This window comes from Nannospalax galili, unplaced genomic scaffold, assembly GCF_000622305.1.
Source record: "Nannospalax galili isolate Female #2095 unplaced genomic scaffold, S.galili_v1.0 scaffold752, whole genome shotgun sequence".
Classification (NCBI taxonomy): Eukaryota; Metazoa; Chordata; class Mammalia; order Rodentia; family Spalacidae; genus Nannospalax; species Nannospalax galili.
In genome coordinates, this window is record NW_008333404.1 from 1222523 (window position 1) to 1237773 (window position 15251).

General features: G+C 42.5%; 1 protein-coding gene across 1 annotated transcript in view; it reads right to left on the reverse strand.

The window, feature by feature from the left end:
• Window positions 1-15251, reverse strand: part of Pip5k1a (phosphatidylinositol-4-phosphate 5-kinase type 1 alpha) — a 55247-nt gene that overhangs the window by 11666 nt on the left and 28330 nt on the right. The window contains exons 3-9 of the mRNA XM_029561173.1: window positions 13690-13770; window positions 9416-9546; window positions 8053-8170; window positions 7720-7872; window positions 6561-6860; window positions 3493-3698; window positions 1378-1461 (exon numbers count right to left, since the gene is read on the reverse strand). Coding sequence (XP_029417033.1) covers window positions 1378-1461; window positions 3493-3698; window positions 6561-6860; window positions 7720-7872; window positions 8053-8170; window positions 9416-9546; window positions 13690-13770 — 1073 coding nt within the window. The remainder of the gene's footprint in view (window positions 1-1377; window positions 1462-3492; window positions 3699-6560; window positions 6861-7719; window positions 7873-8052; window positions 8171-9415; window positions 9547-13689; window positions 13771-15251) is intronic.

Consider the following 15251-nt stretch of genomic DNA (forward strand, 5'->3'; position numbering starts at 1 on the left):
AGACTCTGCCTCAAAAGGACGGATGGACAGACAGAAGGAAGGAAGGAAAGAAAGAAAAGCAGGAAGGAGAATGAGCCAGCCAATGAGCTGGGGGAACAAGGAAAAAAATGGGTAAGCCTGAGAAAGTATAGGTAAACTTGAAAAACATGGCTGGTGAGATAGTTTAGTGGGTAAAGTGCCTGTCATCAAGTCTAATGACCCGAGTTCATCCCAGAACCCACATGGTAGAAGGGAAGGAAAGAATGGACTCCCACACATGCATGTGGCACACATACACACTAAGTAAAAAATAAATAATTTTAAATTAGTTAATAATCAGTCAATCAAATACTGAACAGTCTCTTTAGTGCCTGAAATGTGTCAGGACAAAAATGGGGCCTAACATTTCCAGCTCCTTTCTCATCATCACTTCATTGCTTCTTAGTTCCATAGTGTAACACACTCTACAGAACAGAGTTCCCACTTTTCCTCTGTGGAAAGAGAATGTGCTTCTTGCTGTACCATTATGTGGAGCATGACTCAACTCATAGGTTTCTCACATAGCCAAGCAGATGGAGCGCTCCACCCTAGTGCTTTCAGGGCAGACTCAGCTTTCCATAGAAGGTATCACATTAGGGAGGTGGTAAGGCAGGAAAACAAGGCTGCATACCACCTAAAATCTGATGAGGTAACCAGATTGCAACTCATTGTTGTAGTACCGTAACAACTTCACAATCAATGCATCTAAAAGAAATGTGGAGGATGGAAATATGGCTTAGTGGTTAAGAGAACTAGAAGCTCTTTCTAAAGACTTGGGTTTGGTTCCCAGCATCCATATGGTGGCTAATAACTGTCCGTACCTCCAGTTCCAGGGAATCCAATACCCTCTTCTGACCTCTGTGGGCAGTGCACGCATGGGTGCACTAGCATGCACGAAAAACACTCAATACACAGAAAACAAATAAAATCTTAAAAAAAGAAAGAAACATGGGCCATAGGCCAGAGAGATAGTTCAGTGGTTAAGAGCACTGGTTGCTCTCGCAGAGGACCCAGGTTCGACTCCCAGCACCCACATGATGACTAACAACTGTCAGTAACTTCAGTTCTAGGGGAATCCAACACCCTCTTCCGACCTCTGAGGGCACTACATGACATGGGTATATTTATACATACGCAGGCAATATACTTATATACATAAAATAAAAATAATATTTAATACCAGCACTCAGGAGGCAGAGGCAGGCAGATCTCTGTGAGTTCCAAGCCAGCTGGGACTACAGGGAGACCCTGTCTCAAAAAGACCAAAAATTAAATAAATAAATAAATAAATAAATAAATAAATGTATGTAAATGCTTGCAAGAACCCAACCCCTAATCTGTGATACATATGCTGCTCACCTGTAAGATTGCAGAATATCAATAATGCCAATATAAAGCAGGAGTCTCTCCCCTTTGTTATTCCGGGCAGGTATACCACCCATACTGGGGAAAACAAAATGAAAAGAGTTAGAAAAATCTGTTGGCTAGCAAGCTCCTACCTTCAGTCAAATCAGGACAGGAGAGCTAAACATGACTGATTTACTCGTCCTACAAGAACTGTGAGTGTAAGCATGGCCCCTCAACCCTAGGAGTCCTTCTGGATCATGTATTATAATCTCTTTGCTACCTCTCCCGCCCTAGATCCACCAAAGACACCCTAAAATCAAAGCAATCTGCAATCTGGGGCACACTCTCACAAGAAGCAGCAAACTTCTTGCTGGGTGTGATGGCACACATCTTTAATCCCAGAGCTCAAGAGGCAGAAGTAGACAGGTCTCTGAGTCTGACGCAAGCCTGATTCACAAAGATAGCTCCAGGCCAGACAGAGCTATCTTGAAACAGAAAAATAAACTTCCTGAGTACTTTCATATTTTAATTTGTGCCCACTCCCACGAAGACATTTTTCTTGACAGTCACATTATAGGATGCTTAAAAAAATGAAATTGAATTTTAATTTTTAATTTATTATTTTTATTTTATGTGTATGAGTGTATTGCCTGCATGTAGGTAAGCACACTCATATCGTGCAATGCCCGCAGAGGGCAGAAGAGGACATCAGATCCCCTGGAACTGGAGTTATGAACAATTGTTAGGGTGCTGGGATTCAAACCCAGGTCTTCTGCAAGAACAACCAGTACTCTTAACAGCTGAGCCATCTCTCCAGCTCCTGAATTTTAATTTTTAAAAAAATCAAATGAAATTTATGGTATCTGAATAGCCATTCTTATGAAAGAAATCTTTTCCTCTTATATTCTTATGAAAGATCAGTTTATGGTCAATAATCATTAGTGTTCTTGGCCTAACTGCTGAATCAAAGCTATTCTCAAAAAAAAAAAAAAAAAAAAAAAGTGTGTCCACCCACCCAAGGCTCAGGGTCCATTGTGGAAGAGGGAGCAGAAAGGTTTTAAGAGCCAGAGAGGAGGTGCATGACCATACAGAAATAGTTCTACAGGCTCCTGTGACCCTTCTCACACAAACCAACAACAATGCTGTCAGCATGCACAAGACCCATGCAAACTTAGGCAGACAAAAACCCAGCACAGAACTGTGGAAATGAACAGCAAGCCCCAACCTTAGTCAAAGAATTATTGGTAACTGAATACTGCTGGATGAGGAAGAGCTGATCTTCTTGGAGGGAGAGATTCTACATAGGCTGACTAAACTCCAGTGGACAAACTTGCACTGAGGGACATTTTGGGGACACCAACTTTACATAATAGGCCTTAATACAAATGACAGAATGTATGAACTTGAGTGGGGGGGCTATGGGAGGATGCCAAAGGGGAAGGGGAATAAAGATGACTTTATGTATGAAATACATAAAAATTCAATAGAAAATTTATTTTAAAAATAAATTAAAGAAAGGGCTGGAGAGATGGCTCAGTGGTTAAGAGCACCGACTGCTCTTGCAGAGGACCCGGGTTCGATTCCCAGCACCCACATGGTGGCTACGAACCATCCTTAACTTCAGTTCCAGGGGAATTTGAAGCCCTCTTCTGACCTCCGTGGCACTGCATGACATGGGTGCACTCACATGCATGCAGGCAATACTCATACACCTAAAAAATAAAAATAATAAATAAAATATTAAAAATTAAAGAAAAGAAAAGAAAGAAATGTGTAGCCAGGGTGGTGGCACATGCTCTTAATTCCAGGACTCAACTATAGGGGATGAGTTCCAGGTTAGCTGGGACTACAGCAGGGAGACCCTGACTCCAAAATAAAAAAAAGCCAGGTGTGGTGGCACACGCCTTTAATCCCAGCACTTGGGAGGCAGAGGCAGGTGGATCTATGGGAGTTCAAGGCCAGCCTGGTCTACATAGTGAGTTCCAGGTCAGCTGGGGCTTCAGGGACACCTGGTATCAAAAAGACCCAAACAAACAAACAACAAAAACCCCCAAAAAACAAAACAAAGAAAACCAAAGCAGAGTATGAGAATATTCTTGACTTGCTGATATTCCCAAGCCTACTCACTGATCTTCAGTCTCCACAGTGCCACCTCGTCGAGCCTCGCCTTGGATGGATTCCATAGCCGTGGAATAGAGAGCCTTTTGTGGTGCTGGTCTGCGAGTATCAAATGAGTACTGTATTTCGCTGTTTAGGGGCTCTCGTTGTGCATGATCCATGTTGTGGATTGACATCAATAGGCTATAGTCCATTATCTTGAAGCTCTGTAACACCTATTGAGGTGGGAGGACAACATGATCAGACCCTTGGGAATGGCATTAGGATTTTTTTCAGGTTCTCAACACTCTCAAGACTGAATTATGCTTAACCATAAGCTCCAGGGCTAACCATAGGACTATCCTTTGCCCTTCCCACTCCTTACAGAACATGTAACTCTGGTCAGTATTTACACCCTCTTAAGTAATGTAGTACTTTTTGCAGTATTAGTAACTGAATACAGAGTCTTTGGCATGTTAGGCAAGTACACTACCACTAAGCTATATTCTCTAGCCTCCCTTTACCCTTTTTTCCTTATTTAAAAAAATCTGAGATAGGGTCTTGTGAAGTTGCCTAGCCTGGGAGGTAACTGGGATTACAGGCCTGAGCCACCAGACCATGCAGTGCAACCTATTTTTTCAAGTTCAAAGACATTCTTCAATCTTTCAATGTGTCACTTATAAAAAGAACACTATTTTTCAGGAATGAAATGTACTGTAAAGCACCCATAACAAGCAGGTTGGGGACATAGCTCAGTTGGTAGAATACTTGCCTGGTATGCACAAAAACCTGGGTTCTATTCCCAGCATTGCATAAACTGGGCATGAGGCAGGAAGAGCAGAATTCAAGGTCATTCTAAGCAACACAGGATAATGTGGGCTACACAAGATGAGACCCTGTCTCAAAAACAACAACAGGGGCTGGAGAGATGGCTCAGCAGTTAAGAACACTGGTTGTTCTTGCAGAAGACCCAGGTTCAAATCCCAGCACCCACATGGCAGCTAACAATTGTCCATAAGTCCAGTTCCAGGGGATCCAATAGCCTATTCTGTCCTCTTTGGGCATAGCATGACACGGGTACATTTACCTACACGCAGGCAATACACGCATACACATAAAATTTTTTTAAAAACCAAAAAAAAAAACCCACAAAACAACAACAAATCACACATACTTTTTTTAAAAAATGGTAATTCTTTTTTTAAAAAAAAATTTTATTTTTATTTTATGTATATAAATATATTGCCTGCATGTATGTGAGTGCACCCATGTTGTGCAATGCCGTGGAGGTCAAAAGAGGGCTTTGGATTCCCCTGGAAGTGGAGTTAAGGACGGTTAGTAGCCGCCATGTGGGTGCTGGGAATTTAACCCGGGTTTTCTACAAGAGCAGTCAGTGATCTTAACTGCTGAGCCATCTCTCCAGACCCCAAAAAGTACATACTTTTTGACAGATCTGGGTCAGAGTAAATCTATGGCAGGCCTTTATACGATCAGCTTCAACTCAACATTACTGAATCCTCACTATATACAGGCAATGTGCCAGTTTATAGGGATATAGAAATATATGAGTTTCAGGGCTGGGGTATAAGTCAGTGGTATAGACAGTATGTGTCTAGCATGTGCAAGTCCCTATATTTAATCCCAACATCAAACAACTAAGTCTCTACTCTTAAGAATGTTATACATTTAACTTTTTTCAAAAGATTTATTGTTTTATGTATATGTGTGTGGGCCTGACTGAGTATGTATGTGTACCATATGCATACAGGTGCTGATGGAGGCCAGAGGAGGGCACTGGATCCCCCAGAACTGGAGTTTACAGGCAGCACCCACATGGTGGCTAACAACCATCTGTAACTCCAGTTCCAGGGGATTCAAGGCCCTCTTCTGACCTTTGTGGGCATTGCATCACACGGGTGCACCTACTGACATGCAGGCAATACACACATAAAAATAAATAGCTGGGTGTGGTGGCACACACCTTTAATCCCAGCACTTGGGAGGAAGACGCAGGTGGATCTCTGTGAGTTCAAGACCAGCCTGGTCTACATAGTGAATTCCAGGACAGCTGGGGCTACAGGGAGACCCTCTCTCAAAAAGACCAAAAATAAATAAATAAATAAATGAATATTAAAAATAAAATGAAATACAGTTTGGGAATCCTAGAGTGGTGGTAAAATGCTTTCAATCACAGCATTCAGGAGGCAGACACAGGCAGATCTCTGTGAGTTAGAGGCAAGCTTGTTGTACATAGTGAGTTCCAGGCCAACCAGGGCTATACAATGAGATTCTGTTACAAAAAAACAAAAACAGGGGCTGGAGAGATGGTTCAGTGGTTAAGAACACTGAATGTTCTTGCAGAAGACCTGGGTTCAGACCCCAGCACCCACATGGCAGCCAACAACTGTCTGTTAACTCCAGTTCTAGGGGATCCAACATCCTCTTCTGACCTCTGAGGGTGCTGCACAACACGGGTACCCTTCCCCACATGCAGGCAATACACACATACACATAAAATAAAAATAATATATAAAATATTAAAAAAAAATAAAAATAAAAACAAAAACAAAGCTGTTTGGGGAACTAGGGGGAAGGCTTATTGGGAAAATTATTGGGCTGCACAAACATGAGGACCTAAGTTTGGATCTCCAGCACCCACATAATAGCAGGGCATGGTAGAGTGCATCTATAATCCCCACACTATGGGGGAAGACCCAAGAGGATCTTGGGAGCTAGCTAGTTGCCAGTCTAGCTGAAATGATGAGCTTCAGGTTCAGTGAGACTTTGTCTCAAAAAGTGAAGAGCCATTGAAAAGGACACCCAGCGTTGACCTCTGGCCTCTACTTGTACACACACAGGAGAGCAGACACTTGCATACAAGTAAAGGCACCTGTGCACAATGGGAAAGCACACCCTCACATACACATGTGCATAGCAGACGTTCACATTCCCCAAAATAAAAACAACAAAATGCAGCCTAGGCTATAGAAGCAATTTATCAGAGCTCCATCTCCCACAGGCTTAATCCCTGAAAACAACCAAGGCATTTTAATGACAAATTTTTGGCATCTGAAATAAAGAGAAATATAGCAACTCACCAAACAGTCACGCTGCAAGGTCTTACACAGAGCACTGTACATGTCAGCATCCAAAAAAAGACCATCAGGAATATCTTGTAGGAAGTCCAGATCTTTAAAGGTAGGGAGCAGCTTCTCTCTTTCTTTTTGAGAAGCCCGTCGCTTGTAAGTTGAGCCCTTGAGGTCATATTTCATATGCATTTTGACTGACCGTGGTAAGAGATTGTTCATCACCACAATTCGTATGTTCTTACCGCCTGCTTGCACACAGTACAATCCATAGAATTTGGGCAGCAAAGTTCGAGGGTTTTGGTTAAGATTCTGAGTACATAAAGAAGCAGTAGAGCAAGTTAGCTGATTTTCAGTGGAACTCAAGGACAAAAGTTGCCATTCACCCTTCCTCTGCTTCCTACATGGGATTTAGGTAAAATGTATTGATCTACATATTCTCAATGCATTTATCTCAATGATTCCTTCAGAGTTTAGAGAAAAAAGTATTAAACCAGTCATAGACATGCACACCTATGATCCCAGGACTCCACACACTGAAGCAAGAAGTTCAAGAATTCAAGAATGTTTTTAGGCTACACAGGAAGGCCCAGTCTCAAAATAAGAGTGCTTGCCTAGCATGCACAAAGCCCTAGGTTAAATCCCCAGAACCACACAGGTAAGATGTGGTGATACACATCTGTAATCCCAGCATCTGAGAAGTGGAGGCAGCAGCCTGGGCTACATGAGATCCTGTGTCAAAAACAAAAACCAACCAAAACAAACAAACAAAAAAATCCTACATTTAGAATCTTACCTCTGGGTAAGATCAAATCACAATAATTCTTTTTTTTTTTTTTAATTTTTTATTTTTTATTTTATGTGTATGCATGTATTGCCTGCATGTATTTTTACTTTATGTGTATGCATGTATTGCACCTGTGTCGTGCAATGCCTGTAGAGGTCAGAGAGGCTGTCGGATCCCCTGGAACCGGAGTTAGGACAATTGTTAGCTGTCATATGGGTGCTGGGATTCAAACCTGGGTCTTCTGCAAGAACAACCAGTGTGCCATCTCTCCAGCCCTAAATCACAATAATTCTTAAGAGAAAAGCACTCATGCTGTTTCTGTCCCTCTGAGGACAACCTGTTTAGCCTTGCCCAGAAGGATGCCAGGGTTCCTTTTCCCCTTACCATGTAGTATCCTGGAAGCAACTTCTGCAGAAATTCTGCTTCTTTGTGCTGGACTGTCTTAATGATGAATTCATCATCACTGGACACGTAGAAGAGGGAACCACTAGCTCCAGAGTTGCAGAGTTCAATCAGAGGCTCACTGCAAAGGGAGTACTGAATAGAAGAGAGAAGAGAGTAAGAGAATCAGACATATCAGGGCCTGCCCAACACAGAAAATAAATACAGGCAAGCTTCCATTCTAAAGAAATACGAGAGCAAGACTGTGGAAGAGAGAGAATTCCTTTTGGAATATCCTTGACATTAGAGTCACAGGTTCTGAGATTAGAAGCTTACCAAGTAATCATCAGGTCGGATGCCAAATAGCTCCCGAAAGTAGCGGAAGGCAACAGGAGCATAGGTCTTGAAACGAAAGTCATTGTAATGATGAGCCGGTGTCAGGTTGCTCCCTTCACTGTAGGGTTAAATATGAGAAACCTTAACTTCCCAGTCCCTGTCACTCAAAGTTCACCCTGGCCAGTGCTAAATGAGAGGTCAAAACATCCTCCCATAGGAATGGGGATGAGCTAATTATTTAATGGGACAAAAATAACATGGGGGAGCAAGACGCAGTGATGAAGCATACTGTCTCTGAGCCAATGCAGTAAGTCATTTAAAAACTTAAAAACAGCCAGGCGTGGTGGTGCACGCCTTTAATCCCAGCACTCAGGAAGCAGAGGCAGGTGGATCTCTGTGAGTTCAAGGCCAGCTTGGTCTATATAGTAAGTTCCAGGACAGCTAGGGCTACAAGGAGATCCTGTCTCAAAAAGACAAAAAAAAAAAAAAAGAAAGAAACAAAACTTAAAAAACAATTTTTTGATGTCTATCAATGGTTTTTTGTTGTTGTTGTTTTGTTTTTTTTATTTTATGTGTATGTGTGTATTGCCTGCATGTATGTGAGTGCACCCATGTCGTGCAATGCCATGGAGGTCAGAAGAGACTGTCAGATCCCCTGAGACTGGAGTTAAGGACAGTTGCTAGCTGCCATATGGGTGCTGGGATTCGAATCCAGGTCTTCTGCAAGAACAACCAGTGTTCTTAACCGCCGAGCCATCTCTCCAGCCCCATGTATCAGTGTTTTATGAGCATGTGTGTACCACATGAGTGCCTGGTAACCATGGTGGCCAAAAAAGGGCACCAGATCACTTAGAACTGGAGTTACAGATCATTGTAAGAAGTTGTGCAGGTGCTAGGAACTGGACCTGGGTCCTCTACAAAAGCAGCATGTGTTCTTAATCACCGAGCCATCTCTTCAGCCCTGAAAACATTTTTTTAATTATATTTACTCATCTACAATGTATTTGTTCACATGCACACTTGCACATGTCATGGTATATGTATGGAAGTCAGGGGATCACCTTTGGGTGTCGATTCTCTCCTTCCACCATGTGCGTCATGAGGCTCAAACTCAGGTTGTAGGGTTTACCTTTTACCTGAAGAGCCACCTCACTGGCCTAAGTTAATTTATGAGTCACTCCACAGGCCAGAGGCACATGGCACAGTTTGCTTTCCAAACTCTCCAATCCTATTCACCTTGTTTATAACAAAGCTAAGGACTGATAGGCTTAAATTAGACAAGAACCCTTAAAATCACTCTGAGGTTGATTTGAAAAAGTCTATTTCCTAGGACAGTCTCCTAAACATTAATTAATCTCTGTACCTGGGAAAGAAGATGCTCTCCACCACATAGAAGTCTTGCATGAGGACATCTCGCTCTGGTTTGGTACTCAGGCTTCCCACAGTGTGAGTAATGCCTAACTGGATGGCACCTTTCAAGGCTGATGAAGTTGTCTAAGAAACAGTAAAGAAATCAGAGGAAATTTTCTAGTAATAGGTTTGATCATAGACATAGGCCTATAATCTCAGCACTCAGGAGGCAGAGGCAGGATGACTGCCTCAAATTCAAGGTCAAACAGAAACGCCATCTGTCTCAAGCTCTCCCCTCCCCCAAAAAGCTTGACCATACCAACAAAAACTAAGGATAAAGTTAAGCATGGTGGCATACACTTGTAATACTTCTAATTCCACTGGTGACTCAACAGACTAATGTAGGAAGATTGCAAGTTTGAGAACAGCTTAGGTTACAGAGAAAGACCCAGCCTCAAGAAACCAAAATGTAGCCAGACTGCCTTTAACCCCAGCACCCGTAGGCAGAAGCAGATACATCTCTGTGAGACTGAGGCCAGCCTAATCTATAGCAAGTTTCAGGGAGACCCTGACCCAAAAAAGACCACCCTCCAGAAAAAAAGCACCAAACAAACAAACAAACAAAAGATCAACCAAACCCCCCAAAACCCATAAGGTATGAGAGAAAAGCCAGAAGACCCTTGAAAGCAAATGCCCTTTCAGTAGTTCAGACAAAATTTAGGCCATCCTAGTCCCATTACAATCAGAAAGATTTTTAAAAAATTGGGCCCCTCCAAGCCAGGCTCAGTAGTGTGCCTTTAATCCCAGCACTTGGGAGGCAGAGGCTGGCAGATCTCTGTGAGTTCAAGGCCAGCCTGGTCTATATAGTGAGTTCTAGCCCAGCTGGGGCTATAGGGAGACCCTGTCTCAAAAAGACAAAATAAAAACGCCTCCCCCCAAACATTTAATTCATTTGACAGAGAATCTAAAATTAATCAAGATTCTAATTTGACTATGTGGATATAGAAGCTTCAGTCGTAAAAAGGCCCAAATATATCAAGGGCACTGAAGTGGCAAAAAGCTCTTAATTCAAAAGAGAAACATGAAAAATTCAAATTATTTTCCTTTGTGTGTGTATGTGTGATATATGCATGAGTATGTGTTAGTGTGCGTAATATACATATGTGCACACATGAACGGGGATGTCAGAGATCTATATTAGGTGTCTTCTACCCCTCTCCACCTTATTATATTTTCTTACATTTATTTACTTACTCTGTGCCTCTGCGTGTGTGTGTGTGTGTGTGTGTGTGTGTGGTATGTCTTGTATGTGTGGAGGACAAGTTGTACAAGTTGGTGCTCTCTCCTTCCATCATGTGAGTTCAAGGGATCCAACTCAGGTCAGGCTTGGCAGCAAGTACCCTTACCTGAAGAACCATCTTGTCTACCCCCCACCTTATTTTTTGAGATGGACTATTACTGAACTTGGAGCTCACTGATTTGGCAACACTAGCTGGCCAGCAACCTCTAAAGATCAAATTGCTTCTGCCGCCCTAGAGTTAGGATTACAGGTTCATGCTACCATGTCCTGTTTTTTTTTTATGTGGGTTCTGAGGATCCAAACAAAGGTCCTCATCACAGAAAGCACTTCACTGACTAAACCATGCTTCAAGCCCTCCAATTCTTTTTATTGTGTGGGGGGATCTTTTTTGAGATAGGGTCTCCCTGTTGCCCCAGCTGGCCTAGAACACACTATGTAGACCAAGCTGGTCTTGAATTCAGAGATCCTCTGCCTCCTGAGTGCTGAGACTAAAGGCATGCGCCACCAATTACTTCTTTTTATTACATTTATTTAATTTGTGTAGAGGTCAGAGGACAACTTGCAAGAGTCAGTTTTCTCTGTGTGTCCCAGGGTGTATCTGCTGCACCATCTCACTGATCTTCTTCCTAATATTCCCCGCCACTCCCCATCAATAGTCTCTCTGTATCCCTATGCAGACCCCTATCCCCCTCTGTACTCACTATGCAGACCAGGCTGGCCTTGAACTCACAGAGATCCGCCTGCCTCTGCCTCCCAAGTGCAGGTCTGGCTCCTTCCAGTTATTTTTGTGCTTTGTTTTGTTTTTTGAGACAAGGTCTCCCTGTAGCCTTTGCTATCCTGGAACTCACTCAGACCAGGCTGGTCTTGAACTCATAGAGATCCACCTGCCTCTGCCTCCCAAGTACTGAGATTAAAGGTGGGTGCCCGGCCCTTCTGGTTATTTTTATGAGAATTATTCAGATCCAGAAATTTGGTACTATTGGGGCTGGAGAGATGGCTCAACGGTTAAGAATACTGGTTGTTCCTACAGAAGACCCAGGTTCGAATCCCAGCACCCACATGGCAACTAACAACTGTCTGTAACTCCAGTTCCTGGGCATCTGACAGCCTCTTCTGTCTTCCTCCGGCATTGCATGTCACGGGTGCACTTACCTACATGCAGGCAATACACACATACATATAAAATAAAAAAAAAAAAAAAAAATTTAAAAAAAAAAAAAAAAAAGAAATTTGGTACTATTGTGAAAATGTGACCAGAAGAGCTCTACTCTTCTTACCATCTAGGATTTTCAATCCCATGGGAAAAGATCACATCATCTAGATCTGTGCTGACCAATACAAAAGTGACAAGCCTCCAGAGCTATTCAAATTTAAGTCAATTAAAATTAAATAAAAATGTCATTTTTCAGTGTTGCTAGCCATAGTTCAAGAGCTGCGAATGTATAGTGCACTGGGTAGTGCAGATAAAGCAGTCCAGGAACTTCTATTGAAAGTTTTTTGTTCTAAATTTTTTTATCTCCATCTCCATCTCCATTAGACATACCTGGTATTTCTACTTAGTTCAAAATGGTATTAAATATTGCAGCTGGGCTTGATGATGCATGCTTTTAATCTCAGCACTGGGGAGCCAGAGGCAGGTGGATCTCTGTGAGTTCCAGGCCACCTGGGACTACAGGGAGACCCTGTCTCAAAAAGACTCCTCCAAAGCTGGGTGTGGTAGAGGATGCCTTTAATCCCAGCACTAGAGAAGCAGTGTGAGTTCAAGGCCAGCCTGGTCTACATAGTGAGGTCCAGGACAGCTGGGGCTACAGGGAGACCCTGTCTCAAAAAAGACCAAAAAACAAAAAAAAGACCCCTACAAAAATGAAGTTCAAGGCTATCTTTGGCTGTATAGCAAGTTAAAAGTCAGCCTGAGCTGTATTATGAGACACTGCCTCAAAAAAATATAATAAACAATTGGGCATGGTGGCACATGCCTTTAGTCCACGGGAGGCAGAGGCAGATGGATCTATGTAATTTAAGGCCAGCCTGGTCTATATACCTAGTGAGTTCCAGGCCAGCTGGGGCTTCAGGGGGACCCTATCTCAAAAAAGACCAAAAAAATAAAAAAATAAAACAAACAAACAAAAGAAACCCAGCAAAGTGTGACACATGTCTAAAAAAACTTAGTGCTTGGGAGGTGGAAGCAGGAGAATCAATTCAAGGTCCTCCTCTGCAACACAGTGAGTGAGTCTGAGATCTAAGTAAGTTACTTCCTCAAAAGAAAAAGGAAAGAAAAAAAAAGAAGCCTGGTTCCCTGTGGCAAGGTAAAAATGAACACAGTTATATATTTATAGCTAATAGTGAAATCCAATTTTTCTTTTTTGGTATTTTTGAAACAGGGTGTCCCTGTAGCCCTGGCTGGCCTGGAACTCACTATATACACCAGGCTGGCCTTGAACTCAGAGATTTTCCTGCCTCTGCCTCCTGCAATTTTCAAGCATGCATCACACCTTGCTGAGTTTCTTTTATTTATTTTTGCTTTGTTTTCCGGAAAGTGTCTCACATACCACCACTAGATTTTTCATTAATAATAATTAGGGCAAGGGGTACACCTGAGTGGTAGAGTATTTGCCTATGCACAAGGCCCTGGGATCAGTCCCAGGGCTGTAAAAGACAAACAAGGAGTCTCATTTAAACATAGATATAGATAGAAAAGAATTATTCTTTGTAAATTCAACTTTAAAGTACAAGCTGTATGACCACCATTGTCCAAAAGCATAGAATATCAACAAATGGGATAGTATATGTAATATGTGTCAAACAGTACTGGCTTGGGCATGGCCCATGCCCATAAACTTAGCACATGGGAGGATGAGGCAGAAAGGCTATGTAGTATTAACATGATACACTATCTTAAAACAAACAAAAAACACAATAACAAAAACAGTGTTGCTCCCTGCTGAGTTACCAAAGATGAAAGCTCCACCCAGTCCATTCAGACCTACCTTTTTATATGTTGTCTCTCCAGAGGAATCAACACTCCTGTGGCCTATCTTCTTGACAGGCAGGACAGAGGAATGAGGCCCCTAAAAGAAAAGAATTAGGATTATATATAGCCAGGCAGTGGCACATACTCATCATCGTAGTACTTGGGAAGATTGAGTTAAAAATAATTTCTAAGCTGGGCATGGTGGCGCACGCTTGTAGTCCCAGCACTTGGGAGGCAGAGGCAGGCAGACCTCTGTGAGTTCAAGGCCAGCCTGGTCTACATAGTGAGTTCCAGGACAGCTGGGGCTACAGGAAGACCCTGTTCCAAAAGACTTCCCCCAAAAAATATTATTTACTTATTGTGATGGGAGGGGCACACATGTGCCACAGCATGCACATGGAGGTCAGAGGACAATGCTTTCCCCCATGTGGCTCCCAAAGATGTGACTTAGGTCACCAGGCTTGGTGGCAAATGCCTTTATGTGTTGAGCCATCCTTCTGGTCCTAAAGGAATTATTGAGTACATCCATACACATAATGGCCCCACAAATAAGGAAGTAATAAACCAACAGAGCAGAATCAATCTAGGTATTCCCAAGAGCCAAAATTCCAGTATAATAAACATGAAGTTTTCTTCCTAACATTAATACTCATTAAGAAGCCAGAGGACAAAGACTAATGAAAATAGGATGCCACAATCTTTTCTTTCTTTTCTTTCTTTCTGAGACAGGATCTCAATTATGTAACCTTGCCTGGCACTCACTATGTAGACCAGGTTGTCTTCAAATTCATAGACATCTGGCTGCTTCTACCTCCTAAGTGCTGGGATTAAAGGCATGTGCCACCATTTCCAGTCCTGTATCCCACAATCCATCTCACATTCAAGACCCTTAGTAAAAGTGTATTGCCACTGCCTTCCTAGGCATGGTAGGTAGTGGTCACCTATAAGCAGCCCAAGTCCAGCCTTCATTATTAGTAAGTTTGAAGCCAAGTTACCTCAAAGATCTTGAAAAATATTCTGAGAAGAAAGCCTGAAATCTTAAGAAAACTGCTAGCCAGCACTCTAAGGACCCTACCACAAAATGTAAGAGTAAGGCAAAAAAAATTGGGGGAGGACGTCAGGCATGGTGGCACATGCCTTTAATCCAACCCCAGCACTCGGGAGGCAGAGGCAGACAGATCTCTGTGAGATTGAGGCCACTCTGATCTACATAGTGAGTTCAAGGCAGGCTGGGGCTAGGAAGACCCTATCAAAAAAAAAAAAAAAAAAAAAAAAAGGGCTGGAGAGATGGCTCGGCAGTTAAGAGCACTGACTGCTCTTGCAGAGGACCCGGCTTCAATTCCCAGCACCCACATGGTGGCTACGAACCATCCTTAAATCCAGTTCCAGGGGAATCCGAAGCTCTCTTCTGACCTCTTCAGAATTGCATGACATGGGTGCACCCACATACATGCAGGCAATACACTCATACACATAATAATAAAATATTTTTTAAAAATGTATAAAAAATAATCAGGGGAGGGGTTGGAGGAAAGTATAGCAAATTGAAAACATTCTACACAGAAAACAAGAAAGTTA